The sequence below is a fragment of the Heterocephalus glaber genome, unplaced genomic scaffold (assembly GCF_053883595.1).
Source record: "Heterocephalus glaber isolate CG9 unplaced genomic scaffold, H.glaber_assembly_v1.0 deba00001481, whole genome shotgun sequence".
NCBI lineage: Eukaryota > Metazoa > Chordata > Mammalia > Rodentia > Bathyergidae > Heterocephalus > Heterocephalus glaber.
Window position 1 is genome coordinate 16932571 of NW_028258317.1, and position 27608 is coordinate 16960178.

General features: G+C 49.8%; 3 protein-coding genes across 10 annotated transcripts in view; 2 read left to right on the forward strand and 1 right to left on the reverse strand.

Moving 5' to 3' along the window:
• Positions 1–10298, forward strand: part of Tln1 (talin 1) — a 34223-nt gene extending 23925 nt beyond the window's left edge. For all 4 annotated transcript variants that reach the window (XM_004870135.3, XM_004870137.3, XM_087183713.1 and 1 more), the window contains 24 exons: positions 348–491; positions 950–1111; positions 1346–1486; positions 1568–1749; positions 1946–2078; positions 2398–2499; positions 2586–2756; positions 2843–2992; positions 3100–3201; positions 3279–3398; positions 4141–4287; positions 4446–4612; positions 4776–4959; positions 5048–5173; positions 5270–5386; positions 7059–7244; positions 7362–7469; positions 8194–8299; positions 8496–8620; positions 8722–8847; positions 8978–9040; positions 9174–9356; positions 9482–9610; positions 9727–10298. In XM_004870135.3, coding sequence (XP_004870192.1) covers positions 348–491; positions 950–1111; positions 1346–1486; positions 1568–1749; positions 1946–2078; positions 2398–2499; positions 2586–2756; positions 2843–2992; positions 3100–3201; positions 3279–3398; positions 4141–4287; positions 4446–4612; positions 4776–4959; positions 5048–5173; positions 5270–5386; positions 7059–7244; positions 7362–7469; positions 8194–8299; positions 8496–8620; positions 8722–8847; positions 8978–9040; positions 9174–9356; positions 9482–9610; positions 9727–9852 — 3300 coding nt within the window. In that variant the 3' untranslated portion in view covers positions 9853–10298. The remainder of the gene's footprint in view (positions 1–347; positions 492–949; positions 1112–1345; positions 1487–1567; positions 1750–1945; positions 2079–2397; positions 2500–2585; positions 2757–2842; positions 2993–3099; positions 3202–3278; positions 3399–4140; positions 4288–4445; positions 4613–4775; positions 4960–5047; positions 5174–5269; positions 5387–7058; positions 7245–7361; positions 7470–8193; positions 8300–8495; positions 8621–8721; positions 8848–8977; positions 9041–9173; positions 9357–9481; positions 9611–9726) is intronic.
• Positions 10299–13342: 3044 nt separating this feature from the next.
• Ca9 (carbonic anhydrase 9) overlaps positions 13343–27608 on the reverse strand; it is a 32683-nt gene continuing 18417 nt past the window's right edge. For both annotated transcript variants that reach the window (XM_021248468.2, XM_004870155.4), the window contains 5 exons: positions 27027–27184; positions 26701–26836; positions 26533–26559; positions 26104–26185; positions 13343–25966 (listed from right to left, as the gene is read on the reverse strand). In XM_021248468.2, coding sequence (XP_021104127.1) covers positions 25900–25966; positions 26104–26185; positions 26533–26559; positions 26701–26836; positions 27027–27184 — 470 coding nt within the window. In that variant the 3' untranslated portion in view covers positions 13343–25899. The remainder of the gene's footprint in view (positions 25967–26103; positions 26186–26532; positions 26560–26700; positions 26837–27026; positions 27185–27608) is intronic.
• Tpm2 (tropomyosin 2) lies at positions 16509–24419 on the forward strand. Of its 4 annotated transcripts, none has more exons than XM_021248469.2 (9): positions 16509–16838; positions 17167–17292; positions 20465–20598; positions 20700–20817; positions 20903–20973; positions 21435–21510; positions 21690–21752; positions 21923–21992; positions 23156–23477. In XM_021248469.2, the coding sequence occupies exons 1-9, from the start codon at positions 16509–16511 to the stop codon at positions 23236–23238; spliced, it is 1071 nt and encodes a 356-aa protein (XP_021104128.2). In that variant the 3' UTR covers positions 23239–23477. The 4 variants fall into 4 exon arrangements, with proteins under 4 accessions (XP_021104128.2, XP_004870208.1, XP_004870207.1 ...); XM_004870151.4 differs by lacking the exons at positions 21435–21510; positions 23156–23477 and adding exons at positions 21106–21181; positions 24267–24419 and having other exon boundaries at positions 16654–16838; XM_004870150.4 differs by lacking the exon at positions 23156–23477 and adding an exon at positions 24267–24419 and having other exon boundaries at positions 16654–16838.

Genomic DNA, 27608 nt, shown 5'->3' on the forward strand with positions numbered 1-27608 from the left:
TGGAACTATAGGCACATACCACCACATCCAGCTTTACAATTATGCCTTTATCTGTGTGTCTTTCAAACTTTTTATTTCATCTTTTATACAATTTTTAAAATCATTTTAACCATTTCGAACTTTTTTCTGCTATTCACAATAAGCTATACTTTGTCCCCAAAATGATACACACACACCCTTTTGCTCTTAATCTGAAATGTTGGAACAAATTTAACAAGAGTTTTTTCTCTTTTTAAAGTATAACTAACTTTTACAGTAAGTTCTCTAAACTTACTCCACTTTTTCCCCACTCTTCACTTCCCATCTGTAATCTATATTCCTCACCCCCACACCCTTTTTTCTCTTAGGCGGCATATCTGGTTGGCGTCTCTGATCCCAACAGCCAAGCAGGACAGCAAGGCCTGGTGGAACCCACACAGTTCGCCCGTGCAAACCAGGCAATCCAGATGGCATGTCAGAGTTTGGGGGAGCCTGGCTGTACCCAGGCACAGGTAAAGAAGGGAACAGGTACCATGGGCAAGTGTGGGGAAAGACGGATGAGACCCCACGGGAAAAGAGGGAAATGGAGCACATATTGGGGAGAAGAGGGCAAGAACCTGTCTCTAACCTGGCACACACAGCTTCTGTTTGGGTAGCTGTCTTTTCCTTCCAGGTTTCTCATTATTCTTTTTATTAGTGCTAAGTTCACAACTTCTTAATAGATATCTCAGCTTATTCTCCCACTTGCCCTATTTTTTTCCATTAGTATATCTCTTTCACTTCCCACTCCGTACACCTAGTTCACATTTAGGCATCTGTCTCCCAAATCTTGACTTTTCGGGTGACTGTCTTTTCCTATTTAGACTTCCATAGTTATCACACTTCATCCTCCAACCCTAAAAGGGCTCCTCCTTAGGTATATACACTCTTTCCTGCCCTCATCATGCCTCGTCCATGTCTGTCTCCATAGGTGCTCTCTGCAGCCACCATTGTAGCCAAACACACCTCTGCACTGTGTAATAGTTGCCGGTTGGCTTCTGCCCGGACCGCCAATCCTACTGCCAAGCGTCAGTTTGTACAATCAGCCAAGGAAGTGGCTAATAGCACAGCCAATCTGGTCAAGACCATCAAGGTTCCTAGTGTTTGAATTCCAGCATCGCCCTGACCTGTCCCATCTCCTGTCCCCCAAATGCCCCAGCCATTCTCCAAGGCCTTCTGCCAGATGCCCTCTACCTAAACCCAACCCCTTCCCTACCCATACTGACCATTGCCATCCTTCCCCAGTCCTTTGAGCCCTGAAGGGAGACCTGGGCTTCACCTCCTGTGCCTGTAGGCTGAGTCCTTAGGGCTTCCCTGTGACTTGCAGGCGCTAGATGGGGCCTTCACAGAAGAGAACCGTGCCCAGTGCCGAGCAGCAACAGCCCCTCTGCTGGAGGCTGTGGACAATCTGAGTGCCTTTGCATCTAACCCCGAGTTCTCCAGTGTTCCTGCCCAGATCAGTCCTGAGGTGAGATGGTGTGAAGGCCAGCACATCACCTAATCTTCTGGAGTGTTATGAGACTTACCTTGCTGCCTTCCCTCTCCCCAGGGCCAGGCTGCCATGGAGCCCATTGTGATCTCTGCCAAGACAATGCTGGAGAGTGCTGGGGGGCTGATCCAGACAGCCCGGGCCCTAGCAGTCAATCCCCGGGACCCCCCTCGCTGGTCGGTTCTGGCCAGCCACTCCCGGACTGTCTCAGACTCCATCAAGAAGCTCATTACAAGCATGAGGTACTGAGGGGTGGAGAACCAGTGTGGCTAGGAGACAAACATTGTGGCTGATTAGAGTGGGTGAACACTTGGTGCAGTTCTATGGGGTAGTGTTAAAGGATACCTGTTATTCCAGACTTGGAGGACACAGGGAAATAATGCTAGGCTCACCTTGTTTTCAGGGGATGTTCTTGGTATAAAACTGATGTTTCTGCAGGGACAAGGCCCCAGGGCAGCTGGAGTGTGAGACAGCCATTGCAGCTCTGAACAGCTGTCTACGGGACCTGGACCAGGCTTCTCTTGCTGCAGTTAGCCAGCAGCTTGCTCCCCGTGAGGGAATCTCTCAAGAGGTAGGGGAAAGTTGTGTGTGGGACGGGAGATGTCTGACTTAGAGAAGATTGGGGTCAGGGAGAAGGTTTCCCAGAGATGGCAAAAGGCTGGATCATGCCTGCGGGGTCAGGAGTTTCTCTGAAATAAGAGTAGGGAAAAAAAAGTAGGGGCAGGGAGTATAGTAGCTCAGTGGTAGAGCACATGCTTAGCATGCACAAGGCCATGGGTTCATCCTCAGAACCAGAGAAAGCAAACAAGAAAAATTGGAAAAATGGAATTCTGTTTGCCAGAGGGTCCTACTGCAATCACAATTAGAGCTGGTGTCCTCTTCCTTCCCAGGCCTTGCACACTCAGATGCTCACTGCAGTGCAGGAGATCTCGCATCTCATCGAGCCGCTGGCCAGTGCTGCCCGGGCTGAAGCCTCCCAGCTGGGACACAAGGTACCTAGGGAGACACATGAAGAGTCAGTCCGGAAGGAAGGGTGAGAGACAGAGTACCTGAGCCCTGTTTCAACCCCTTGCCTCAGGTGTCCCAGATGGCCCAGTACTTTGAGCCACTCACACTGGCCGCAGTGGGTGCTGCCTCCAAGACCCTGAGCCACCCGCAGCAGATGGCACTTCTGGACCAAACTAAAACATTGGCGGAGTCTGCCCTGCAGTTGCTATACACTGCCAAGGAGGCTGGTGGTAACCCTAAGGTAGTGAGGGAGTGGGGCTCCTCCTAGTGAAATGTGGAGAAGTAGAACCAGCCAGGCTCCATTCCATTTACTCACTTGCTCCACAGCAAGCAGCTCACACCCAAGAAGCCCTGGAGGAGGCTGTGCAGATGATGACAGAGGCCGTGGAGGACCTGACAACAACCCTCAATGAGGCAGCCAGTGCTGCAGGGGTCGTTGGTGGCATGGTGGACTCCATCACCCAGGCTATCAACCAGGTTAGAGTCTTGGGGTGCCTGTGGACACAGATATTGCTCTGGGCCAGGGCCTTGAGCTCAGTGGCAGAGACCCTGACAATCTCCCCTTCTTCCATCCCCCCCCTCAGCTAGACGAAGGACCAATGGGTGAACCAGAAGGTTCCTTTGTGGATTACCAGACCACCATGGTGAGAACAGCCAAGGCCATTGCAGTCACTGTACAGGAAATGGTGAGTTAGGGAGATTTTGAGGACTGCCTTTGAAGAGCTCAGTTTGGACAGAGCTTCACCTCTTCCATTATCACTAGGTAACCAAGTCAAACACCAGCCCCGAAGAGCTAGGCCCTCTGGCCAACCAGCTAACCAGTGACTATGGCCGACTGGCCTCTCAGGCCAAGCCTGCAGCTGTGGCTGCTGAAAATGAAGAGGTAAACATGAAGGCAGCTCTGACCTTTACCTGCCCCTCACAGGAAATCCCAGGGGCATGCCCCCTTTCCCATCCTGTCAATCTCTGGTCTGTCCCACCCTCATCCCGTTTAGATTGTCATAAAAAGGAGAACACAAACTCAATCTGCTCTGCTGGAGTGATCTCGGCTCTATGATGTAGGGACAGAGAATCAAAGCCTTCAGTCACAGGGTTAAAGGAGACAACCCAGGATCTAGAGACTTCTCAATTCTGCCTCTCCTGCTGCTGCTTACCTTTGTCTGGGCCTGTGGCTGCTTCTCCACTGTGTGCAAATGTATATCCCCTCTGTTCCCTTCTTAGTTCTTCCTTGTTGCAAACTCATGAAGCTCATCCTTCTCTAAGCTCCTGGCTTTCCAAGAAAGCAAGCAGTTGGATCTTAGCAAGTCATACCTAACCCCCAACCACCAAACCCTTCACAGTCCCCTGTGGGCCAAATTGTAATCCTTGGCCCTCTGATTCAAATCCTCAAGCATAAAGTGCTTCTCTCTCTCCTCTACACTAAGCTTAACACAATCCTCACCAGCTGGTGTCTATGTGCTATTATTTTCCATGTGTAGGATCTGACCTCCTGCTTAAAGGATATGAAACCAGAAAAGTCTGTGTGCTCAGAACTTTTTCTCACAACTGTATTAGTCCTTAGATATTTCTCCAAGCACAGTGGAGGGGTCCTGAGTGCACCTTTAAAAACCCATCTCCCTTCACAGATAGGTGCCCACATCAAGCACCGAGTACAGGAGCTGGGCCATGGATGTGCTGCTTTGGTCACCAAGGCAGGTGCCCTGAAGTGTAGCCCCAGTGATGCCTACACCAAGAAGGAGCTCATAGAGTGTGCCCGGAGAGTCTCTGAGAAGGTGACTGTGCTCTTTCCTGTGGGCTGTGAGACTGGCACCACAACCTGGAATCTTTCCCACTCTTCTCCAGCCTTCCCAGCCCTCTCCTCTTAGCCCTTTTCCCAGGCATGAGAAACCCTTTCCTTTGACATAGCACCATGTAACTCTTTCTACCCCAGGTCTCCCATGTCCTGGCTGCACTCCAGGCTGGGAATCGTGGCACCCAGGCCTGCATCACAGCAGCCAGTGCTGTGTCCGGTATCATCGCTGACCTCGACACCACCATCATGTTTGCTACTGCTGGCACACTCAACCGCGAAGGTGCTGAAACCTTCGCTGACCACCGGTGAGGAGGAAACTCCCCAGCTGGAGGCAGACCCGCAGGGGGAAGGGATCAGAAGAGACAGGATATAAATAGCTCATTAGGGAGAACCTGGATTGGGAATCTTAGCCTGGCTGGAGTGGGTAGAGAGATCTGAGGAAAACTGACTGGGCTGAGCTTCCTGCAGGGAGGGCATTCTGAAGACTGCAAAGGTGCTGGTGGAGGACACCAAGGTACTGGTGCAGAATGCAGCTGGGAGCCAGGAGAAGTTGGCACAGGCTGCCCAGTCCTCTGTGGCCACCATCACCCGCCTTGCTGATGTGGTCAAGCTTGGTGCAGCCAGCCTAGGAGCTGAGGACCCTGAGACACAGGTATTTACCTGACATCCCTAATTCTGGCCAGAACCACTTCCTGTTCCCCTTCTTCCTCCCATAAACCAGAGTTGCCTCCCTCCTACAGGTGGTGCTAATCAATGCAGTGAAGGATGTAGCCAAGGCCTTGGGAGACCTCATCAGTGCAACAAAGGCTGCAGCTGGCAAAGTTGGGGATGACCCTGCAGTGTGGCAGCTGAAGAATTCTGCCAAGGTCAGAAGGAATGAGCAACATCAGGAAGGGGTTAATGAATACACTTGCTCCTGTTCCTTAAAATGATCCCTTCCCCTACTTCTGTGATACCTTCAGGTGATGGTGACAAATGTGACGTCACTGCTCAAGACAGTGAAAGCTGTGGAAGATGAGGCCACCAAAGGCACACGGGCCCTGGAGGCAACCACAGAACACATCCGGCAGGAACTGGCGGTGAGCACAAGGCTGGGCCATCATGGACTAGGGTCAGAGGGAGGAAACATGAGATTGTGACAGTTTACCTCATGCATTCACATACGAACGGTCACACACGTTCTCTCTTACTGCCAAACTTTTCATGTGATATACACTTCTGTCTTTCCCTCTCTCACCTATTAACTCCTTAGCATTTGATAACTGCTTGCACCACCATCCTCCTATTTTCTCCTGTCACCAAAGGCTTCTTGGTTGCTACATTCAGCAGTCTTTTCTTGGCCTTCATCTTCAAGCATTTCCATATTTCCATAGCATTTGACTCTGTTCATAAGCTTGTCTTTGACATTTCTATTGCCTTTGGCTTTTGTTTTTCTTTTCTTCTTTTTCTTTCTTTCTTTGTTTTTTTGGTGGGGAGCTTTAACATCCCCAGCCCTTTTTTTGGGGGGAGGGGTTACCAGGGATTGAACTCAGGACCTTGCACTTGCAAGGCAGGCGCTGAAACCCCTGAGCTAAATCCCTGGCCCCCCAACCCTTTTTTGAGACAAGGTCTTACTGAGTTTCCCAAGCTGGGCTTGAACTTCCAATCTTCCTGCCTCAGCTTCCCAGAGTGCTGGAATTACAGGAGTGTACTGCCATGCCCTGCTGCCTTTGGCTTTCTTGACATTGGTTATTCCTCTTGCTTCTCAAAAACATCTCTTCAGTGCCAACCACTGAGTCAACTCCAACCTAGTAAATGTAGCAGCTGTTCCAGAATTGTACATCCTTCTTTATTCCAGTCTTAGATGAGCTTAATCACTTTCACTGTCCTTCTCTAAGAAGGTGACTTCCAGTTCTGAGTTTCTCTTGGTTGCCTGCTTGACATCACCACTGAGATGCTCTGCCTCCATCCAGTTCTGCATGATGTGCCCCTTCTATGAATGGTGGTCATAGCAACTCCCAGTTGTGAAGATTCTACCTCAGTCTTCTTTGACCTGTCATTCACCACATCCAGGCATTGCCAAGTCCTTCCACCCTTCCACTCCCCTTGTTTTTTCCTTTTTTTTTTCTAGTACTGGAAATTAAACCTATCAAGTGCTGAACTACACCCCCAGCCCTTTTTTATTTTTTATTTTAAAACAAGGTCTCACTAAGTAAGTTCTCTAGGCTGGGCTAGAATTTGAGATCCTCCTACTGCAGCTTCCCAGAGTGCTGGGATTACAGGTATGCACCGCCACACGTGGCTCTCCATTCTCTTTCCCTTTCCTCCCCCATCTCTGTCTTAGTCCACAATCTTCCTTGTTCAGACTTTTGCCAGCTCACTTTGCCTGCTGTCCCAGTTTTCTGTGGGTCTCCCTGCTTTCAAGCTCTACGGCTCTCCTCTCTCGTGCTCATCTTTCTAATTCCTAAATTCGTCTTTTTGATGTTGTTTTCACCTCTATGTGGAAATGTCCAAATTGGAACTCGTAATTTTCTGTGAGTTTAAGGCCAGCCTGGGCTACAAAGAGTTGAAAGCCAGCTTTAACTACATAGTGAGGCCCTGTCTCAAAAAAATAAAAAATTAAAAAAAGATCTTAACCTACAATAAGTTCTCAGTGCAAGTTTGTTGAAGGAAGACATGAATGAGGACGCCAAATCACACAAGGATAGGGTACTACACTGTCTTTTAATCTCAATCACTACAAAATCTTTCTTCTTGTTCTGCCCCCCTCAGGTTTTCTGTTCACCGGAGCCACCTGCCAAGACTTCTACCCCAGAAGATTTCATCCGAATGACCAAAGGTATTACCATGGCAACAGCCAAAGCTGTTGCTGCTGGCAATTCCTGTCGCCAGGAAGATGTCATTGCCACAGCCAATTTGAGCCGTCGTGCTATAGCAGATATGCTTCGGGCTTGCAAGGTAGGAATGCTGGTACTGAGACAGCTTGGGGCAGAACATGAGGCAGCAGAACTATAAGGATTTGGGAGGTCTGGAGCTCTTTGGGATCCTAAAGCTAACATACTACTCTGGAAACAGGAAGCAGCATATCACCCAGAAGTGGCCCCTGATGTAAGGCTTCGAGCCCTGCACTTTGGCCGGGAATGTGCCAACGGCTACCTAGAACTGCTGGACCATGTGCTACTGGTAAGGAGAGTGTTGTTTGCTCCTCATCTCAGCCACCCTAATGCACAGTCCTACTGAGTATGGTGGTGCATGCCCGTAATCCTAGCACTCTAGGAGGCTGAGGCAGGAAGATCACAAGTTTGAACCCAGCCTAGACAACTTAGTGACATAGCAAGACTTTATCATAAAAAACAAAAAAAGGCTGAGGATGTATGTAGCAGGTCAGTGCACAGGCCCTGGGTTCAATCCCTAGTATCAGAATAATACTCTACAAGTTCGATCCCTGGTACCAAAAGAAAAAATACTCTACAATCCTCTTCCCAGAAGCCTCACTTAGCTCTCTCATTTTTTTCCCCAGATCCCCTCCCTACTTTGCCATCTGTTTCCCAAATCTGTTGATGTTTCCAAGTCTCCCTTTCTCTGGGGCCCCATCATTCTTACCATCTTTGCATTTCCCACTTATCTTTTCCTCTTTTCTTGTCACCACTTTCCCACCTGACCTCCCCCTTCTCTACCTTCGTCATCTCTTCTTTCTTCTCATTTCATCATTCTTGCTTCTTGTCAGCCGGTGAGTGAAAGAGCCCCGCTCTTCACTGTGCGTGCAGCATGCTGTGTGGAGTGGACCTGGGAAGGCTGCATGTGTGTTTGAGGGCTGTGCTGTGGAGTGCACTAGGGAGGGGGTCAGGAGCATGGTCTGGCCTGCTTCATGGACAGAACCTAACTTCTGATGCTCTTTGTTGCCCAGACTCTGCAGAAGCCAAATCCAGAATTGAAGCAGCAATTGACGGGACACTCAAAGCGAGTGGCTGGTTCAGTCACTGAGCTCATCCAGGCTGCTGAGGCCATGAAGGGTGAGTGGTAACCAGGGACAGGGAGGGAAGGAAAACCCTTGTCATGGTGTGATCTCCACCTCCTGGTTGGACGGCTCTGAGCTACCCTATGCCCACTGTTCCCGAGGTAGAAGGGCCTGTTGATACTAACTGAGCTCCCCAGTGTTTCTGGCCTCCCTGCTCTGCCTCAGCCCCTTCCTTTCCCCTCCATCTCTAGGAACAGAATGGGTGGACCCAGAAGACCCCACAGTCATTGCTGAGAATGAGCTCCTGGGAGCTGCAGCAGCCATTGAGGCTGCAGCCAAAAAGCTAGAGCAGCTGAAGCCCCGGGCCAAACCCAAGGTCAGTCCTGCCCCTTCCTTACCCACCTTCATAAGGGAAGGTTCTGTACCTTTGGTCTCCCCTCTGACTTTGCATCTGTAACCCATCTCTTATCATTGAAGGAGGCAGATGAGTCCTTGAACTTTGAGGAGCAAATACTGGAAGCTGCCAAGTCCATTGCAGCAGCCACCAGTGCACTGGTAAAAGCTGCATCAGCTGCCCAGAGGGAACTGGTGGCTCAAGGGAAGGTAAGTTCTTAAATACCCTGAAAAATGGGAACAGGACAGCAGATTTGTAATCTATGCTTTCATCTTTAGCTGAGAGGCTTTAGAGAAAGGAGAGCACAGGTCTGAGCAGGCCTTCCTCCTTCTTCCACAGGTGGGCGCCATCCCAGCCAATGCACTGGACGATGGGCAGTGGTCCCAGGGCCTCATTTCTGCTGTGAGTGTACAATACTCGGTCTCTCTCTGACTTTGGGAGACTTGAGAAAGCTGAAGGGGAGTGGGAGGGGTGGACTAGGGCAAGAGGCATATTTTTTTTTTAAGACTCATTTTTTAATGTAACTCTGCCTTAGGCCCGGATGGTGGCTGCAGCCACCAACAATCTGTGTGAGGCAGCCAATGCAGCTGTCCAAGGCCATGCCAGCCAGGAGAAGCTCATCTCCTCAGCCAAGCAGGTAGCTGCCTCCACAGCCCAGCTTCTTGTGGCCTGCAAGGTCAAGGCTGACCAAGACTCTGAGGCAATGAAGCGGCTTCAGGTGAGGAACCCTGTCCCATCCCACTGTATTGCTTTAAACCATCACCCTTGAGATGAACACTTCTCTGAGGGAATTGAGGGAATATCTCCCCACATGAGCTCTCCTGCCACTTTGGCCCTGCATAGGCTGCCGGAAATGCAGTGAAGCGGGCCTCCGATAACCTGGTGAAGGCCGCCCAGAAGGCTGCGGCTTTTGAAGACCAAGAGAATGAGACAGTGGTGGTGAAGGAGAAGATGGTCGGGGGCATCGCCCAGGTAAGCCACTCTGAGGGACACTATCAGGTGCAGTCATCTTGTCTGCGCTGTCCTACCTGCCCTCTGCCCCTAAAGCATATACTCTCTGAGCTGGGTCTCGGCCCTCTGTCCCTCAGATCATTGCAGCACAGGAAGAGATGCTTCGGAAGGAACGAGAGCTGGAAGAGGCTCGAAAGAAGCTGGCCCAGATCCGGCAGCAGCAGTATAAGTTCCTGCCTTCAGAGCTTCGGGATGAGCACTAGGGAAGCTCCTATTTATCGCAGACCCATCCCAGAGACTGTGCCTGCCACTACCAAAGCCTTCTGGGCTGTCAGGGCCCAACCTGCCCAACCCCAGCACTCCCCAAGTGCCTGCCAAACCCTGGGCCTGGCCCTTCCCAGTCCCGATGCACATCCTCTGTCTCCTCCCTGAACCCAAGTGCCTTTGTGCCCTAGGGCCCCCAAGTGCTTACCCTTTTCCAGAGTATTAATGCTCCGAGAGTATTATTAACGCTCCTGTACCTCAATCTGAACCTGCCAGGGCCCTGGCCCGCTCCACCCTGCCAGCAGCTTCCAGCCAATACCAACAGCCTCATCAGCTCAACTCAGCCTTTTTTTGATACTTTCCATCTCCCACCCCAGCTACCTATGGGGCTGCGGGGTTGTAAACCCCAAACAGGTCACGGCTCCAATAAAGGTGATTCTACCTAGACAGTTGCCTGGCTTCTTGAGTAGATGAAAGATTCCTCCTAGGGCAGTGGGGCAAAAGTCCTGTCACCCAACTGGATCAGACTGCAGTGGAAGCGGTACAGGCCAAAGGAATCTGCCCTGTCAGGCCCCTTCCAACTCCTTATCCCTAAAGTCATCCTAATTGGGAAGATGTGGCTGACAAGTCATGCTCTTATTGTCCCCACCTACATGGCTAGCACACAAGCCTCACCAAGGTCGTTTTGTCTCTAGGACAGCAGCTACCACTGCTCTTTGTGGCTACCAGAATTCTGTTCTTTATAACTAATCTGTGAATAGATGTAGTTCCCAGATGAATTTGAATTTGAACAGCTCTGCTAAGCTGGGTGTGATGGCACATGCCTGTAATCCCAACACTTGGGAGGCTGAGGCAGGAGGATTGCCTCAAGTTAGAGGCCAGCCTGGACTACATGCTGAGTTCAGGGCCAGCCTGAACTGCATACTGAGACCCTGTCTCAAAAGCCAACAACAACAAAAAAGCTTTGCTAAAAATAATAAGCCTATATAAAACAGATGTCTGAGCCTACAAGAACTGTGGTAACAGAATTGGTTAACGCAGTTAGCAAGCAAAATGTCCAGCCTGGGGCTATCTCAAATGGTGCTACTGTTGACTGGGTTGGGACACTCCTGTCTAGAACAGACTGGAAGAAAAGGGTGCTGGGCTTGACCCAGGTGTGAGAATTTACAGTTGGAGGAGCCAGGCTCTCTTAGTGGCCAGGGTGGTGCTTGGTATCCCTCTTTCAACTGCTGGCTAATTGAAGTTTCTGTGAAGGGAGGTGGTCAAACAGGTAGGTACTGTGCTTTTATGCTTCCTTCTGGATTCTCCCCTTCTGCCCATTCTGTAGAACCTGGCAGTCCTCTCAGGTTAGCCACTATGTTCATACATGATTATTTAGCCAACCCTGCAGCCCAGTATATTATTTCCTCAATACTTCTTCCAAGTAGAACACAAACACTACCCACCTGCTGCTATTCTGAGAACCTAACACTCCCACCCTGTGGATAGAGGGCTAGGGATGTGGCTCAGTGGTGGCATGCTTGCCTAACATTCGCAAGGCCCTGAGTTCAGTCCCTAGCACTGCAAAAAATAAAACTGAAAAATAGCTTTCTTAAAGTAGATGGAGATACTTTGTCCTCCCCAGGGCAGCCCATTAGGGACAGTGCCAACTTCCTAAAATCACTTGTCACTTGTGATTCATTCATTCAATATTTACTAAGCCATGCCCGTGCTAAGCACTGGAAAATTGGAACGTATTATCACATCTCTGACGCAGACTGGCAACTCCAGTACATACTACTGTGTTCCCCAAGCCCCAGATGCAATGTCATAGCATCGTAAGTTGACTGTGGAGATCAAATCCCTTCTCTGAACTCCCTGACCTGTGGTAGTCCAGGCTCACCTCCAGCTACAAACCCAGAACAGCTGCATCTGCTGCGGCTTCCCTGTCATGTCCTCAGGCACTGTGACCAATCACGTACCTGTCACTAATGATAACTTGGGAAGCCTTCTGGGAAGAGAATCTAAACCATTAGACCAGCAGGTCTTCAAATGTAGCCCTCAGACCTCTGTGGGATCCCAAGACCCTTGCAGGGGTCCAGAGGTCAAATTTAAGACATTAATTTCCTTTTTCAGTGTCAACATTCACACTAATAGTGCAAAAATATTGAGTAAACCAGGCATGGTGGCACATACTGTAATCCCAACACTTTGGGAGACTGAGGCAGAAAGATCATGAGTTCAAGTCTTACCTGGGCAAACTTTGTGCAACTTAGATGCACAGATCTTAGATACACAAAACTTAGATGCAGTGGCTCTAAACTACTAAAAGTAATCATTACATTCTTCACTGTTATGCATTAGCAATTTAAGAATTAAATGCCAGGTGGTAGGTATATGCCTGTAATTCCAGCACTCTAGAAGCCTTAGGCAGGTAGGATCACCAGTTTAGGCCCAGACTGGGCAATCTGGTGACCTAGTCAGATCCTGTTTCAAAATTCAAAAAAATAAAAAAGGGACAGGGATGTAGCTCTGCAAAAGCCCAGGATCCAATCCCCAGTACTAGGGGGGAAAAGCCTTTGATGAAATAGTAAAAATGATTAATCTGATTAATTTTATGAAATCTTAGTCCTTGAGTAGAAAGTCTTTTCAACTGTCTGATAAACTGAGAAATATGCATACAGCACTTCTGTGGCACAGCAAAGGGATGGCTTTCCTGAGAAAAAGCACTTAGCCCATTCTTTGAGTAGTAAGCTGAATTGACTGCTCTTTTCTTGAGTCAAGGTCTTGCTATACTGCATAGGCTAGCCTTGAACTCACGATAATTCTTGCCTAGGCTTCCTAAATGCTAGGATCACAGGTGTGTGCCACCATGCTTGGCTTCTGCTTTTTTTCACATCACTTAAAGAACAAGTGACAAACTGTGGTTCTCAAACTTAGATCTAACAGGGCTTTTCTCAAAAGAGAAAAGTAAGTCTGTCACTTTAGGGGAAAAAAATCTGACAGTGTTTGTTGTTTATAATACAATTTGAGCATTCAAAAGAAAATTCAAATTTCTGAAAAGGCATGATGTTCCGAAATTGTCACAGAGCCAGGTGTGATGGTGCACATGTGTAATCTCAGCTCTCTGGGAGGCTGCAGCAGGACTGTGAGTTTGTTTGTTTATTTTAATGGTAGCAAACTGTCATTATGAGTAGGAAAAGAAACAGGTTCTGCAGAGTGACTTTGCCCCAAATAAAAGGAGTAGAAGAAATATAGCCTACGGCATGAGGGTGGGCCATCTATGCAAGAGAACACAGTGGCCAGATTGTGAGTTTAAACCCACTGTGGGCAGTTTAGTGACTTAACAAGACCTGATCTCAGAATAAAAAAGGGCTGGGATGTAGCTCAGTGCAAAGGCCCTGGGCTTAATATTCCCAGTACGGTGTGGGGGCGGGGGGGGGGAGGGGACACCCAGAAAACTATGCATGTCTAAGAAAGGTATAATGTAGAAAAGAGAAGAAAGGTAGGTTTTGTTTTTTTGTTGGTACCGGGGATCAAACTCGGGACCTTGCCCTTGTAAGGCAGGTGCTGGAACCACTGAGCTAAATCCCCAGCCCAGAAAGGAAGGTTTTAGGTACCACATTACAACTAACCATTAACCACCATTTGCCCAAGTTTTGGTGTAGAACCAAGGAACATCCACAATTAAATGAAAAGGCTATAAAAATACAACTTTTTTCCAATTACATATTTATATGAGGCAAACAAATTGAGTGCTTAAGCAGATTTTGAGAGTCCAGTTGTCCTCTATTAAGCCAGTTATTAAAGAGATTTCCAAAGATGTAAAACAATTGCCATATTCTCACTAATCTAGGGAGGAGAAATGTAATTTTTTTTAAAGTTTTATTTTTTTGTTTTTTGAGACAATGTTTCACTGGGTAGTTCAGGCTAGCCTTACATAGGCTGGCCCCTATGTAACCTAGGCTGGTCTTCTGCTTCAGCTTCCCAAGTGCTAGGATTATAGGCACTCCACCACAGAAGGCTAACTATGTTTTTATTTAAAATATTATTTATTTCACATGGTTAAAGTGTAATGTGTTTTTTATTTTAATGAATTAATGTTTTTAAATTTTGTTTCCATTTTAATGTAAGTATTGGTAATGGCTGGGGATATAATATAGCTCAGTGGTGCAATGCCTGCCTGGCAAACTCAACACCCTGACTTTGATTCCCAGTACCCCCCAAAAAATGTATTGACAGACAGATATAACCCATGAAGTGGTGGCACACACTTGTGATCCTAGCAGTCAGAGGCTGAGGCAGGAGGCTCACCAGCCTAAGCTACATACTGAGTTTAAGGCCAGCCTAAACTGCATAGTGACAACTTGTCGCAAAAATTAAAAATAAAAATAGAAAAGCTGTTTGGAGTCTTCAATAATTTTTAAGAGTGTACAGGGTTTTTAAGCTAAAAGATCTGAGAACTGCATTACCAGACCATGAGTTCCTCTAAACCTACACTGTATTAAGTATATTTGTGCACTGGAACCTGGTATGTAAATACCTCATCTGCCAAATGTTTATCAAATGCCACTTTACACCTGGTGTGCTGTGCTAGACATTGGGGATTCATAGCTGAAAATGCTAATCCCTGTTCTGCAGGGATAAACAGGTACAAGAAGCCCAAAGTGGGACTACAATGAGAAGAATCACAGGGACCTGCCCCCACGCACCTATTAGAATAAGAGGAAGTGGCCAGGGAAGGCTTCCCAGAAAAGTTGACACTTGATCTGAGCCTTAAAGGACACCAAAAATCAACCTAGGGGAAGGGCATTTTAGGGAGAGGAAACAGAAGCATAAAATGTATGTAATTCAATATGAATGTAGCACAAGGTACAAGTCTGAGTACTGGGGGTGCAATTGAGAATGAAAGGAGTTGAGGCTGAGGGAGGTAGTTAGGGGCCCCAACAACAGGTCTTCTTTACCATATTAAGAAATGTGAGCCAGGCCATATTAAGAAATGTGGCACACATCTTGTAATCCCAACACTCAGGAGGCTGAGGAATGAGGATCACCTGAGGCCGGCCTGCACCACAAAGTGAGACCCTGTCTCAAAAAAAAGAAGAGAGAAGAGAAAGACAGGGTGGGATTTTTTAATCTTCAAACCAGGAGGGAGTGGGGAAGGGCTTTGGAGGATTTTAGATCCTATTCTCATCAATTTTTTAAAAAGATCTTTGATAACAATGTCAAAGACAAGTTAAATAGATAAATAACTGGGGAACCAGGAGCAAGATCACGACGAACTCAGGCAGGTGTGACTGAAGGAGCTGCGCGAGCAAGTCCACCCCAGAGCTGACTTTGACTAGATTGTGGCGAAGCAGAACTCCAGGATTAAGTGGAAGAGGAAACTGAATGACTGAAAAGAGCCTTAACCCGCCCCCACCCGGATCTAGGAAGGCTGCTACACGGATGAGACACCTTTGTCTTTCACAGAGTTTGAGGGACACAGCGAAGCGCTGGAGTGAACAATGAAGGGCTGGTCGGGGTTGTTTCGAGTCTAGTAAGCTTCGAACCAGACCCGAATGCAGTACTAAGCCCCCTCCCCAAGGCCCGGGCCAGGTTTCCACAGTCGCAGCCCGCCAGCAAACCGCAGGCCTCCGCCCCTCAGCGCCTGGGGAGCGAGGTCAGCCCCCCCAATCCTCCGGGGCGCCTTTCCACTTCCTCCCCCAAACGCTCCACCCCACCCAGGGAAAACACGAAAACAGCCTTGCGCCCCGCGCCCCGGGCTTCCTTGCCCGCGTCCGAGCGAGGCTTCCGACCCACACCCGCTGCAGACGCCCGGCGACTGCGTCTCTCTTCCGTCTCTCTCCCCCACGTCTCCGGCCTCCTCAGCCCCGCCTTCCCACGAGGAAACATCCCAAAAAAGGGCAGAAAAGAAATTTCGGCATAGTTTGCCCACTAGGGAAGGGAGCGGAGTCTGCTGGAAGAAGGGGAGGAGAGGGAGGGCGCGGGGGGAAAGAGAGGGCAGGGGGGAGGGGCGATAGAGCCCGGGGGCGCCAGGGACTTGTCCCGGGTGGGAGTGGGGGCGGGGCGGGCGCCTGTCCCCGTCGCAGCGGCGTGGAAACTATGCGGGACACGTGGCGGGGCAGGGCTTCGCTGGCAGAGGAGGGGCCCGGGCTCCTGGGGCAGGGGCTGGGGCCGCGCGCCGCACTGCGACCGGGGCTCCGGGCTCCCCTCCTGCCTGTTTCCTCAAACTCCGCTACCACAAACCACTATGTCAGTAACCCAAATCTACAGACTAGGACTCGAGGTAAACTGAGTCACTCGAGGCGCAGAGGAGCTCCGCCTCCCAAGAGACATTTAATCCGGGGGGGATTTACAGGAAACTTCTAAATTAGGGGCAGCGGCTGCTACAGCTGAAGGGGGGAGGTACGCGGGTCCCTGTGCCCGGGCAGCTGCCGTGAGCTCACGCCCCAAAATAGCCCCAGGGGCCCCAGCCGCAGCTGCCACTGAGCCTCGCTGTCACTCAGAGGAAGCGTGGAGCCCCCAGCCCCACGGTCCCCTCCCCTCTGCAGCACCAAGGATTCCACAGACCTCAGTGAGCCGCTTTCCACCGACGGCTGCTGGGTGGGGGACTGGGAGGCAGGGGCGGGACCCAAGGGGTGGGCGCAGGGGGCGGCCGCGCCCCCCCGCCGGGATGTCCTTCTGCCCCTATAAGGTTTGGGCCGCGGTGGGGGAGGGTGCTGGTCGCCGGCTCCGCCCGGTCCCTCCCAGCCTTTTAGACGTCCGCGCGCCTGGGACCTTCCAGTGCCACCAGGTCCTCCTCACCCCGTATCCGTATTCCAGTCCTCGCATTCAGCCCAGTCCACCGGGTCCTCACCTCCCACCGGCCGGCCCGCCCCCCACCTCAGCCATGGACGCCATCAAGAAGAAGATGCAGATGCTGAAGCTGGACAAGGAGAATGCCATCGACCGCGCCGAGCAGGCCGAAGTTGACAAAAAGCAAGCTGAGGACCGCTGCAAGCAGGTGGGGGCCCAGAGCCCAGTACAGCCACCCCTCCCTTCCCCCAAGGTGGGGTGGGGCATTACACTGGGCCCCCCAACTTTGTACTTGCTCTCTGAGGCTCTTTGCTACTTAGTTTGGGAGCTGTGCTTTCACTGGACCCTCAGGGCCCTAGCAGGACCCGCACTCCATCTCAGCCACCATAGCCTGGAGAGTCCAGGTTCCTCGGTTTCCATCCCTGCCCTCGCAGAGCAATGCTGGGTCCTGGCCCTGGGGGCTTGTCATTCACTCTATCCTGATCACTCCCTTCAACACCCTTGACTGGCCTGTGCCTCCCCTTCCTCTCCCCTAGCTGGAGGAAGAGCAGCAGGGCCTCCAGAAGAAGCTGAAGGGGACTGAGGATGAAGTGGAAAAGTATTCTGAAGCAGTGAAGGATGCCCAGGAGAAACTGGAGCAGGCCGAAAAGAAGGCCACCGACGTGAGTGTGGACTTGGGGCAATTGGGAAGTGTTAGTGCACCCGGAAGGGACCGTAGGCCCCAGGGTGATGAAGGGATAAGGGGACCTAGGTCTCCCAGCAGCATGATAGAAATGGTCTCTCCTTAACCCTGGCTAGGGTTGGTTTACACAAATAATCCAAGACTGTGGGTAAATCAAAACCACCTACCACTTCCCCTCAGGACTTAGCCTAGTAATTCGGTTTGGTTCCAGCCTTCTTTGTATAGTGATCAAGCAGTGAGTGAGTCATTGTGGGGGTGAGGAGGGGGTGAGAACTTACCATCTACCTCAATTAACCCTCCCTCGGAAAATGGAGAGGAGACTGCAGCTACATTTAGGGGGCTGACAGGGTGGGGTGTGTGAGTGTTAAGTGCTAGTGGGCAGGAGGAAGGAGATGGATCCAAAGATGGGGGTCCTGACTTGAGTTATACCCGTAAGGAGCCATTAGAAATTCCCTGGCTTTGACCTCTGGCTTCAGCAGCCCTGCTGTGCCCTGTGGCCTCAGCTCAGTTTCTCCTTGCTCCTCATTTACCCTCACTAAGCTGTCAGCCTCCAGGCCACAGGGCAGAGGGATGGTCACAAATGCCAAAGGAGCCACCTTGGCAGGATCTGCTTACTCTCAGATTTCTCTTCTCACCCCACGACCCCAACCAGATTTCTCTACTTCTTGCCGTTCCCAGCCCCCACTTTATAGTAGGAGACTGGCCTTATGACTTTGGACATGGTGCTTTCAGTATTCTCTGCCTTCCACCCAGGATTGTTTTAAATTTAAGATGGTCTTATGGTTAGAGTATATGTGAGGATTCACCTAAAGCAAAGTCTGAATCTCAGAGATGGCATTCCTGTTTGTGTTGACCATTCTCTAGGTGCCTCAACCCCCGATAGTTGGGCTTCTTTGACCTCCAGCCTCAGATTTTGGTTCTCCACCAGCCCTGGCACTTGGGAGGGAAATGACCTGCAGCTGCTAGCAAAGACGACCCTGGGCATCTGACACTCTATAAATAACCAAGGCCCAGTGCAGCTGGAAGCAGGACTGGAAACCCAAGGAGCTAGGTGGGGGCTGGGGTGGGGGGTTGTTGCTGGGATAGAGCTGGGGAAGCAGGACAGCAGTGCCTGGAGTAGACAGGAAATGCCGCCTAAACTTACTATGTGACCTTGAACATAGTTAACTTACCTCAGTTTCTCCTTCTGTCTTGCTTCCTTTTTGTCCAGTGTGTATAGTAGTGCCTATTCTGTGGTTAGAGAGCAGCCAGCATCCATAGCTTCAAAGAGCTTGAAGAACAAAAAATGACAAATACCAGTCCCATGACGAGAGGAGCCCAAACTTTGTAGTCATTTGTCTGTATGACCACCATGAAGAGAGTTTTCCTTTTACGGAGTCTCATCTCTTTAGAGTAGTCCTCCAGTCTCCCGGAGTCACTCTTCTCAACACTAGTGCTGTCCTAAGAATCTTTCCACACTGAGTCACTGGGCCCTGTGCCCATGATGGGCTCTTGCCATTCTAGGTGGCCAAGCTCCAGGTACCTTCAGCACCTGGAGGACAAGCTATAATCCACTCTCTCTATATGGAACTGTGTTTCTCCTGCCCTGCAGTGTCACCCAGGTTGTCTTCTCTTCCTTCTGCCCCAGTGCTGACACTCAGCTCCTCTCCTCCACTCACTCTTTCCTCTTCACTGGTCCTTTTTTCTTTCCAGTCTTTTTTTTTTTTTTTTTGGTACCGGCGATTGAACTTGGGACCTTGTGCTTGCGAGGCAGGCGCCGGAACCACTGAGCTAAATCGCCGGCGCTTTTCTTTCCAGTCTTAAATCTGTGGAGATCTCTGTCTTTGTTTTTGAGAGAGAGTCAGGGATAATCTAACATTTATCAAGTGGACTTTGTGCCCAAGTATTTCCTGCATAATATTTTGCTATTTCCCAAACTCGGCTTGTCAGAATTGTTTCGGAGATTTGAAAAAAGATGAGATTCCCAACCCCTTACAGTGGAGATCTCACTTTAGTGGATCTAGCATGGAGCTAGGGAATCTGTTTAGTTTCATGAGCCTCCCAGACAGCCCTCTTGATTGAGTATTAGAAGCACTGCATTTTCTTTGAACAGGCCTCTGAGTTATCATTAACTCAAATTTATAAAGGAGGAAACTAAAGTTTAAGGAGCCTCATTTGCCAAGATCAAACAAGTGTTGAGCGGCTCAGCCATGGCTCAAGACAACAGTTTGACTCAGAGCCTGTGCTCTTAAAACCAAACCATATCTCTGCTCTCATTTTTCTTTAGGGGGCCCTATTTTCTTCTTTTCCTTTATGGGAGGCCTATCTCCATATCCTCAGTTTTTATGGACCCTCTTCAAAATTTCCAAAGTTTTACTTGCATATTGTAAGACAAGGGGCTGAGTATCCATAACTTGCACTGCCTCCAACTGTCTCTGGGTGTTGGCAGGGAGCCCCCTACTACAGCCTACGCTAGTGGTGGTGAACCGATGGCACTTGTGCCGCAGCGGGCACGCAGAGTCCTCTCTGTCGGCATGCAAGACAAGTGTATGAGTTGTTTTTCCTAAACTAAAACCTAGTGTTCAGGTTTAATTGCAGTGTTGGTACTGTGTGATAAATAAGTGGGTTTGGGGTTGCAGTTTGGGCACTCGGTCTCTAAAAGGTTCGCCATCACTAACCTATGCTGTCTCATGCGCAAGTTTGGCTCTTGCTTCTTGGGTGCCTCGCTTGGAGTCTGCCTGGCAGCTGGTGACATCACCGAGTTTGATGCTGTGATTGGCTGTTTTTAACAGGGAAATCTGGTTGGCCTGATTCTTCCCCACTCCCTTACCTGGAACAGGCTCTGCTATGGATTATCAGGGCTGCCTCAGACCTGTTCTCAGCTTTTGGAATGCTCCCAAAGGGGACAGAGGGGCAGCCATTGGGAGACTAACCATGAATAGTGCCAGAAGAGGCCCCACAGCAGGGAATCGGAGCTTGTGAAGAAATGCACATGTTTGACTGGAGCACAGCATCTAAGCAGAAGATGGTTAGTTGAGAGATAAAACAGATTGAATATCTAAAAGCCAGGACACCTAGGTTCTTTTTGAGAAGAATCTTAACCATTCTCTGAAACCCCTTTTCCTTATCCAAGCCCAACAAAGCCTTTTTGACCTCTGATCTCTGACCCACAGGCTGAGGCAGATGTGGCCTCCCTGAACCGCCGCATTCAGCTGGTAGAGGAAGAGCTGGACCGGGCACAGGAACGACTCGCTACTGCCCTCCAAAAGCTGGAGGAGGCTGAGAAGGCAGCTGACGAGAGCGAGAGGTGGGCAGGGGCCCTGGGGAAGGAAGGGTCGGGAGTGGGAGAGGGAGCCTGTCGCTGGTGGTGCTGACCTCATCATACTCACCCTTCTCCCTCCCTCTCAGAGGAATGAAGGTCATTGAGAACAGGGCCATGAAGGATGAGGAAAAGATGGAGCTGCAGGAGATGCAGCTGAAGGAGGCCAAGCACATTGCTGAGGACTCAGACCGAAAATATGAGGAGGTGACAACACTATCCCACTTCCATCCTGCTCCCAAGTCTCACCCCCTCAGTCACCACTGATCTCCTTTCTCCCATTTCCCCCCAGGTGGCCAGGAAGCTAGTGATCCTAGAGGGAGAGCTGGAACGCTCAGAAGAGAGAGCTGAGGTAGCTGAGAGGTAAGGACACCCTGGGGTGGCCAGTGAAACTCAGCCAGAGGCTGGAGGTGCCTTGCATGGTGGGCAGGCAGTTTCCAAGGCCTGGGGCTACAGGGATAGTCCTGTCATCTGACCTCTGCCCGCTGCCCCCAGCCGAGCCAGGCAGCTGGAGGAGGAACTTCGAACCATGGACCAGGCCCTCAAGTCCCTGATGGCCTCAGAGGAGGAGGTAGTAACCTCTCTGGACCTTTTTGGGCAATGGTGCCTTCTCTCAGCTCACCTTCCCCGAAATTTCAGCATCTCGGGCTGCTCTCTGTCACCTGCCAGGGGTTGGGAAGGGCCTGGGGCTTTTGAACTCTGCCTGCTGTCACTCTTATCACTTTGCTCTTCTCTTCTCTCCTCCACCCCTCCCCCACTGTGCCATCCCCACTGTCTCTCCTCACTGTGTCCTCACACCCCCACCCTGCCACACACCCCTGCAGTAAATGTGGGGACCTAGAGGAGGAGCTGAAAATTGTTACCAACAACTTGAAATCCCTGGAGGCCCAAGCAGACAAGGTAGAGGGGGTAGAAGGGCAGTGAGGATGGGGTCCTGCAGGGGAGGGAGGTGAGGGCCAGGCAGGGAGGGCTGGGCGCTCAGTCTATGGAGGCAAGATCAGGAGGGGCTCAAGGGGCTCAGTGGAGAAATGAAGGATTCAAGGAGGCAATTTACTGATGGTGTATGATATTCCTAAAAGTATTCCACCAAAGAGGACAAATACGAAGAGGAGATCAAACTGCTAGAGGAGAAGCTGAAGGAGGTAAGAGCCCTCTTCCAGCTCCCAGCCTTCCCTCAAGCTACCCTTGTCCCCACCAGACTGTCTGTGGCAGGGAATTGGGGACTAGGGGTGGAAGATGAAGGTGACTTCGATGAGGTTCTCTGGGAGGGCCTAATTCCTTGTTACATCCCCCATGCCACTTTTATTGCCAGGCTGAGACCCGAGCAGAGTTTGCTGAAAGATCTGTGGCAAAGTTGGAGAAAACCATCGATGACCTAGAAGGTAAAAGGATGCCCCTTCACACCCTGTCACAATCAGTCTGTCCCTTATCTTCACATCCCACGGTATTTGCCACTGATAAACTAGAGTTGGAGCACCCAGGACTCCACAAATTCTGGTGGGCTGTTCCCACAATTCAAGGAGTTGGTGTAGGCCACAGTATATCAGCTCCACTCAGACCTCAGCAGACAGGAGAATCACCTGGAGAGCTTTTTCGTTTTGTTTTGTTTGTTTGTTTTCTAGTACCTGGGATTGAACTCAGGACTTTACACTTGGGAGGCAGGCGTGTAGCCACTGAGCTAAATCCCCAGCCCACCTGGAGAGTTTTAAGAACAGATTCCTGGCGGCCAGGGGTATAGCTCATTGTTAAAGTATGCAGGGTCCTGGGTTAAAAAATTAAGTCCCAACTTCCTGGGCTCAAGAACATGATTAACATGATTATTGACTTGGAGCTAGTGAATTTGTATTTCTACCCACCCCCCTGGTGATGCTGATGATGCTGGCCTTCAGTACTTTATGTAGCACTGACCTAACAAATGCTGTCTCCAAGTGCAACACAACAGAATCACCATAGAAACTTCTTGATTGCAGAGAGTTATTCCATTTAATGTCTGAGATTGTGTGACAACATTTATGGAAGATGATACTTTAAGCTACATTTGGTAGAAATAGACATCCAGATATTTGCTCATCTATGGTTATTTGTATTATCAACAATGTTGTTGTACCTAAGGTTGCCTTTCCTTTTCACTCTGATAGCCCTTTAACTCTCATAATTCCAACATCTGTTGCTCTGGACTTCTTAGGCAAGTACTGAGTTTATCTCCAACTTCAGGACTTTAGACCTTTCTGGTCAAGTGCCCTCCCTTCCCTCTCCAAATTAAACCAAGCACACCTGCCTGTCGGAGCACTGTGCCCACAGGATTCTGGGAGAAGCAGATGGTCTGAGGGGAAAAAAAGTTGGGGTACAGAGAAAGAGGAGAGAAACGGGTAAAGAAAGGGAAGAAGGCAGTCAGCTGTCTGGTCTGTTCTCTGACCTCCCTCACTCTGTCCACCTCACTCTGACTCTTTTTCTCTCTTTCCATCACCCTCTCTCCTTCCTTTCCTTTTTCCCTCCATTCCCTCTCCCCACACCCTCACCTGGCTTCCTCCCTTGGCCACTCCAGATGAAGTCTATGCACAGAAGATGAAGTACAAGGCCATCAGTGAAGAGCTGGACAACGCACTCAATGACATCACCTCCCTCTGAGCCCACACCAGTGTGGCCACCTCTCATCTCTTCTCTTTCCAATCTCTCTATGGGAAAGGGGCAGGCAGGAGGAGCGAGAATTGGCAGCATTGCCCAGCCAGGCTGGGCGCAGCCTAGGGAGAGCCTCCATCACTCTCACCACCCACTCTGGCACTGGCTTCATCCTTCTCTCTCCCCACCACCCCTTCCACCTGCTGCCCTCCACCCCTCTCTACTGCTTAATAAACTCTGAATTTGGACTCCATGCTGTTTTCCTGCCCTCTAGAGAACACTTCATCACTGCCACAGAGCACTGGTTCGCTCCTGAGACCTTGGTTCTTTCTGACATCCCTCACCTTGTGACACTCACCCCCCTCCACTGAGTCATCCCACAACACACTGGTCCACACAAGACCCCTCTGCATGGCACTCCTATCTGTTGCTGTCTGACTCGCTGCTGCATGTGGGCATGTGTGGCCCTATCGAGCACTGTCGCCCCCTCTGGTGCCCGACACTGACTTTGGAGCACCTAGCTGGGGGTCTGGTATGTAACAGAATGACTGGAAGGGAAATAGGATGGTGAAGCACAGGGAGGGGCAAGAATGTCATAAAGGTCTGGAAGGAAGTCCGGAAAAGTGTTGGATAACAGCAACAGGGGCTTTCACTGCAGCTACAGGTCTGTTTTCTGCCTCCATTCTGTCTGGCCTTACCTTTCCTGGCTCAGCCTTTTCTCTTTCCTTTGGTTTCCAACTTTCCTAAACCTTCTAAAGAAGGAGGATAAATTACTTTATGGCATAGGCCTCCCTATCCCACCTGCATGTCCCCAACACCATGTCTATCCTGGTCCATCCATTTGCCACTGCCATATTGCCTCAGGTCCCTGAAGTCCTGTGTCTTCCTGTGTCTCCTAACCCACTCTGTATCAGTGTTGCCTTGCCCTGTCCATTCCTCCTTGTGTCTTTCCCCTATGTCCCCCCATTCCCGTGCCTCTCCCATGCTCCTTCCTTCTGTTTTCCCTCCCCTTCCTCACCTGCTGCTTCCCCTCACAGAGACCTTGGCCAGTGCCAAGGAGGAGAATGTGGAGATTCACCAGACCCTGGACCAGACTCTGCTGGAACTCAACAACCTGTGAGGGCTGACTCTGCACCCAGCCAGGGTATAGTTACTGCCCTAACCCAATAAAGCTGATGTTACATCCCAGGGCCCTTTAAGCCTTTCTTTGGTTGACAGTGGAGTTGGAAGAACCCCCTTGTGTAATGGGACATCCAGTAAAAGCCATGGAGTGGGTACACTGGGCTCAGTGATGAGTTTGAACAGGTTGTGTGAAGCAGTGGAGCCTGACAGGACTGAGAAATATTCTGGCTCTTACTGCCTGGAAGGCAAAGGAGCTTCCATCTGCAGCACTGCCCTACTCCAACAGGCAACTGGGCCAGACATTACATTTTAAAGGTAAAACTGCAAGAAGAGACATTTTTTTTCCAGGTTAAAAGCCCAAAGCTTCAATGTGATTTTGAGCCTAGCAGCTGTAGCCTTCCCAACACTGCATACACGCACACGTGCACGTGCACGTGCACACACAGCCATGATAACAATACCAGTCATACCTGCCCCCTCCTAGAAAACATCTGTGGTAGGCAAAATAATTCCCATCCCATCCTTCAAAATGTCCACCAATCCTGTGAGATGTAACCTTAGAACACACAAGGGAGTTTATGACTGAGAAAGGATCTGTGATGGGGAAATTATCCTAGGTTGTTGGCAGGATCAGTGTAATCACAAGGGTCCTTACAAGACGGGGGCCAGAAGGTCAAAGGTGGTAGGAAATGTAAATGGAAGCAAGACTGCAGTGATGAGGAAGGGGCCATGAGCAAGGAATGCAGGTAGCTTCTAGAATCAAAAAGGCAAAATGTCCTACCATAAGAAAGTCCAGAAGGAACCAGCTCCACTGACACATGGTCTTTAGCAGATAAAATTCATTTTAGTCAGAACTGTGGGTACATTTGCATTACCACTAAGTGGTGACTTGTCACACCTGCAACAGGGCTATATTTGGAATCCTTTGGAGTAAAGGGCTGGTTGGGGAGGGGGGGGTGTTAGATTTCTGGTTAAAATGTAATCATCGTGATTTGAGAAACAAAAGTGACTTACACATTTTTTACTAGGACTTTTTATTTTTTTGTGGCACTGGTAATTAAACCCAAAGCAGCCTTTGCACTGAACAATATCCCAGACCTTTAAAAAAAATTTTCTTTTAAATTTTGAGACAGGGTCTTACTAAGTTGCCTGGGCTGTCTCAAACTTTCGATCCTCTTGACTCTCTCAGCCTCCCAAGAGTGCTGGGATTACAGATATATGCCACCATACCTGGCTTAGAAGTATTTATTTTTTTAAAATTTGTGAGTTGAGTCTAATCTTGCCCCCCCACTACAAGATCCTATTGGAGTGGTTTTCAAGAACAAAAAAGAAGAAAAAAGTATTTTGGAGGTTTAAAAGGAACTGCATAGGGGCTGAGAATTTAGCTCAGTGGTGCCATCCCTGCCTCACAAGTGCAAGGTCCTGAGTTCCATCCCTGGTACCAAAAAAAAAAAAAAAGGAACTGTATAATGGGCAGGGCAGGACAAAGTTTCTGTGTCCCCTCAGATTCCATTAAGTGGTTTCTTGTCACATTCGAGTTCTGAATCTCTAGGCTCCAGTCTCCGTCATCTCAGCTGGGCTGTAGCTAACACCCTTTTTGGTCCCACTTCTGTGTCTATACAATAAGGAACTTGAATCAGAAAACTGGCCTCTGATCTTATTTGCATACAATTTGTATGAAACCTGGAGTTCTAAACTTCACAAAGGGCCGTGGGGATGGGGCACTGCAGAGGGAGAAGGTCAGTACATTACCTGGACTGCCTCCTCATCTGCACAAGGAAGGCAATGCTGGTGGCAGCAAAAAGGAGGCCAAAAACTAGGGCCAAGATGTCCCCTGGGAGGGAAAGAGGAGGGGTTGTCTCAGGGAGTGTCCCATAGGTCCCTCTAAGCCTGCTTCAGTGGATGCCCCATCCCTCCCCTGAGTTCTCAGCTGGCCCCAGGGCTTCAGTCTCCAGAAGAGGCCAGCCAAGGGATGAGGGTGAAGGACTAAGACAAGCACCATTTTTCTTCCTAACAGCTAGGTGAAGGGTTGCTTGGGGAGGGGGTGGTTTGATTTCTGGAGCTTCATTCTGATCTACTATCATATTGGGGTGGGGGTCTGTTCTATAGAAAAGTGGTCCTGGGGCCTGAATGATGCCAAGGGGTGTCTACTAGCATCAGGAACAAGAGGGACAGACTCACCAGTAGCTAAGCAGGAGCTCGTGTGGACTGAAAAGAAAAAGACATTAGAGCCAAGAACTGTGTGTGAACATCAGTGACGGACTCTGACAAAAAATGAAGATGCAAGGAGGAGGGACCTGTGGCTGGGGGTGGGGAAACAACAATATGGGACACCAGATATAGATGCACCTGGCTCAGGGCTGCTGTGCACTTCAGAGGGGAAGGAGGCTTCAATCATTCTTCCATTCAAAGGCTGTGTGGCTCGGAAATTCAGCTGTAGACGAGAATCACCAGGTCCCCACAGGGAGCCAGAGAGGGTATGGAGCTAGGGATATCAATAGATAGTACATGTGGGCTCATTGCATAAAAGGAAACAAAAGGGGCTCAGCTAGCATCTCAGGGCTCCACCTTCCATCTCCCCCATCCCTTTCTCAGACCCTCAATGATCTCTCCTCATCTCATCCTACATCCGATAACCCTTTTACCGCTGGGCTGACGCCATGCCCCAGCCTTACCTGACTAGCACTCAACCTCACTGTCTGGTTGAACACAGTCCAGATGACCCCCTGGGAACAGGGGGGTGTGGTCAGAGACCCCTCATATTGGAAGTAGCGGCTGAGGTCAGAGGGTAGAAGTGCAGATACATCCAGTCCTGGAATCCAAATCTCAGAGCCTGTGGAAAGGACCTGTGATTCCACCTAGACAGCTTCCCGTGGGAGCTCTGAGGTATAGAGATTAGGTTTTTACCTCCCAGAAGCTGACTTAACTGCCTGAGAACATGCCACAATGTGTGCGTGGTCCCTTCCCCCCTAATTCTGCAGAAGATGCAACACAAAAGGAAGTGGTTTGGACAATTGGTGGAGGCCTCACAGAGTGAGAAAAGCACTCCTTAAGTCCCCTCTCTGAGCTTTCACTCTTATTTTACACACTATCATAACATGCTGGACCACTGATTTAAGCCCAGAATTAGTTAAAAAGGAAAAAAAACAAAAAATGGAGTTAGGGGTGCATAGTTCAGTGGTAGAATACTTGCCTAGCAAACTTGAGGTTCTGGGTTTGATCTCAACATGTGGGGGGAAAGAAAAATGGGTTGAATA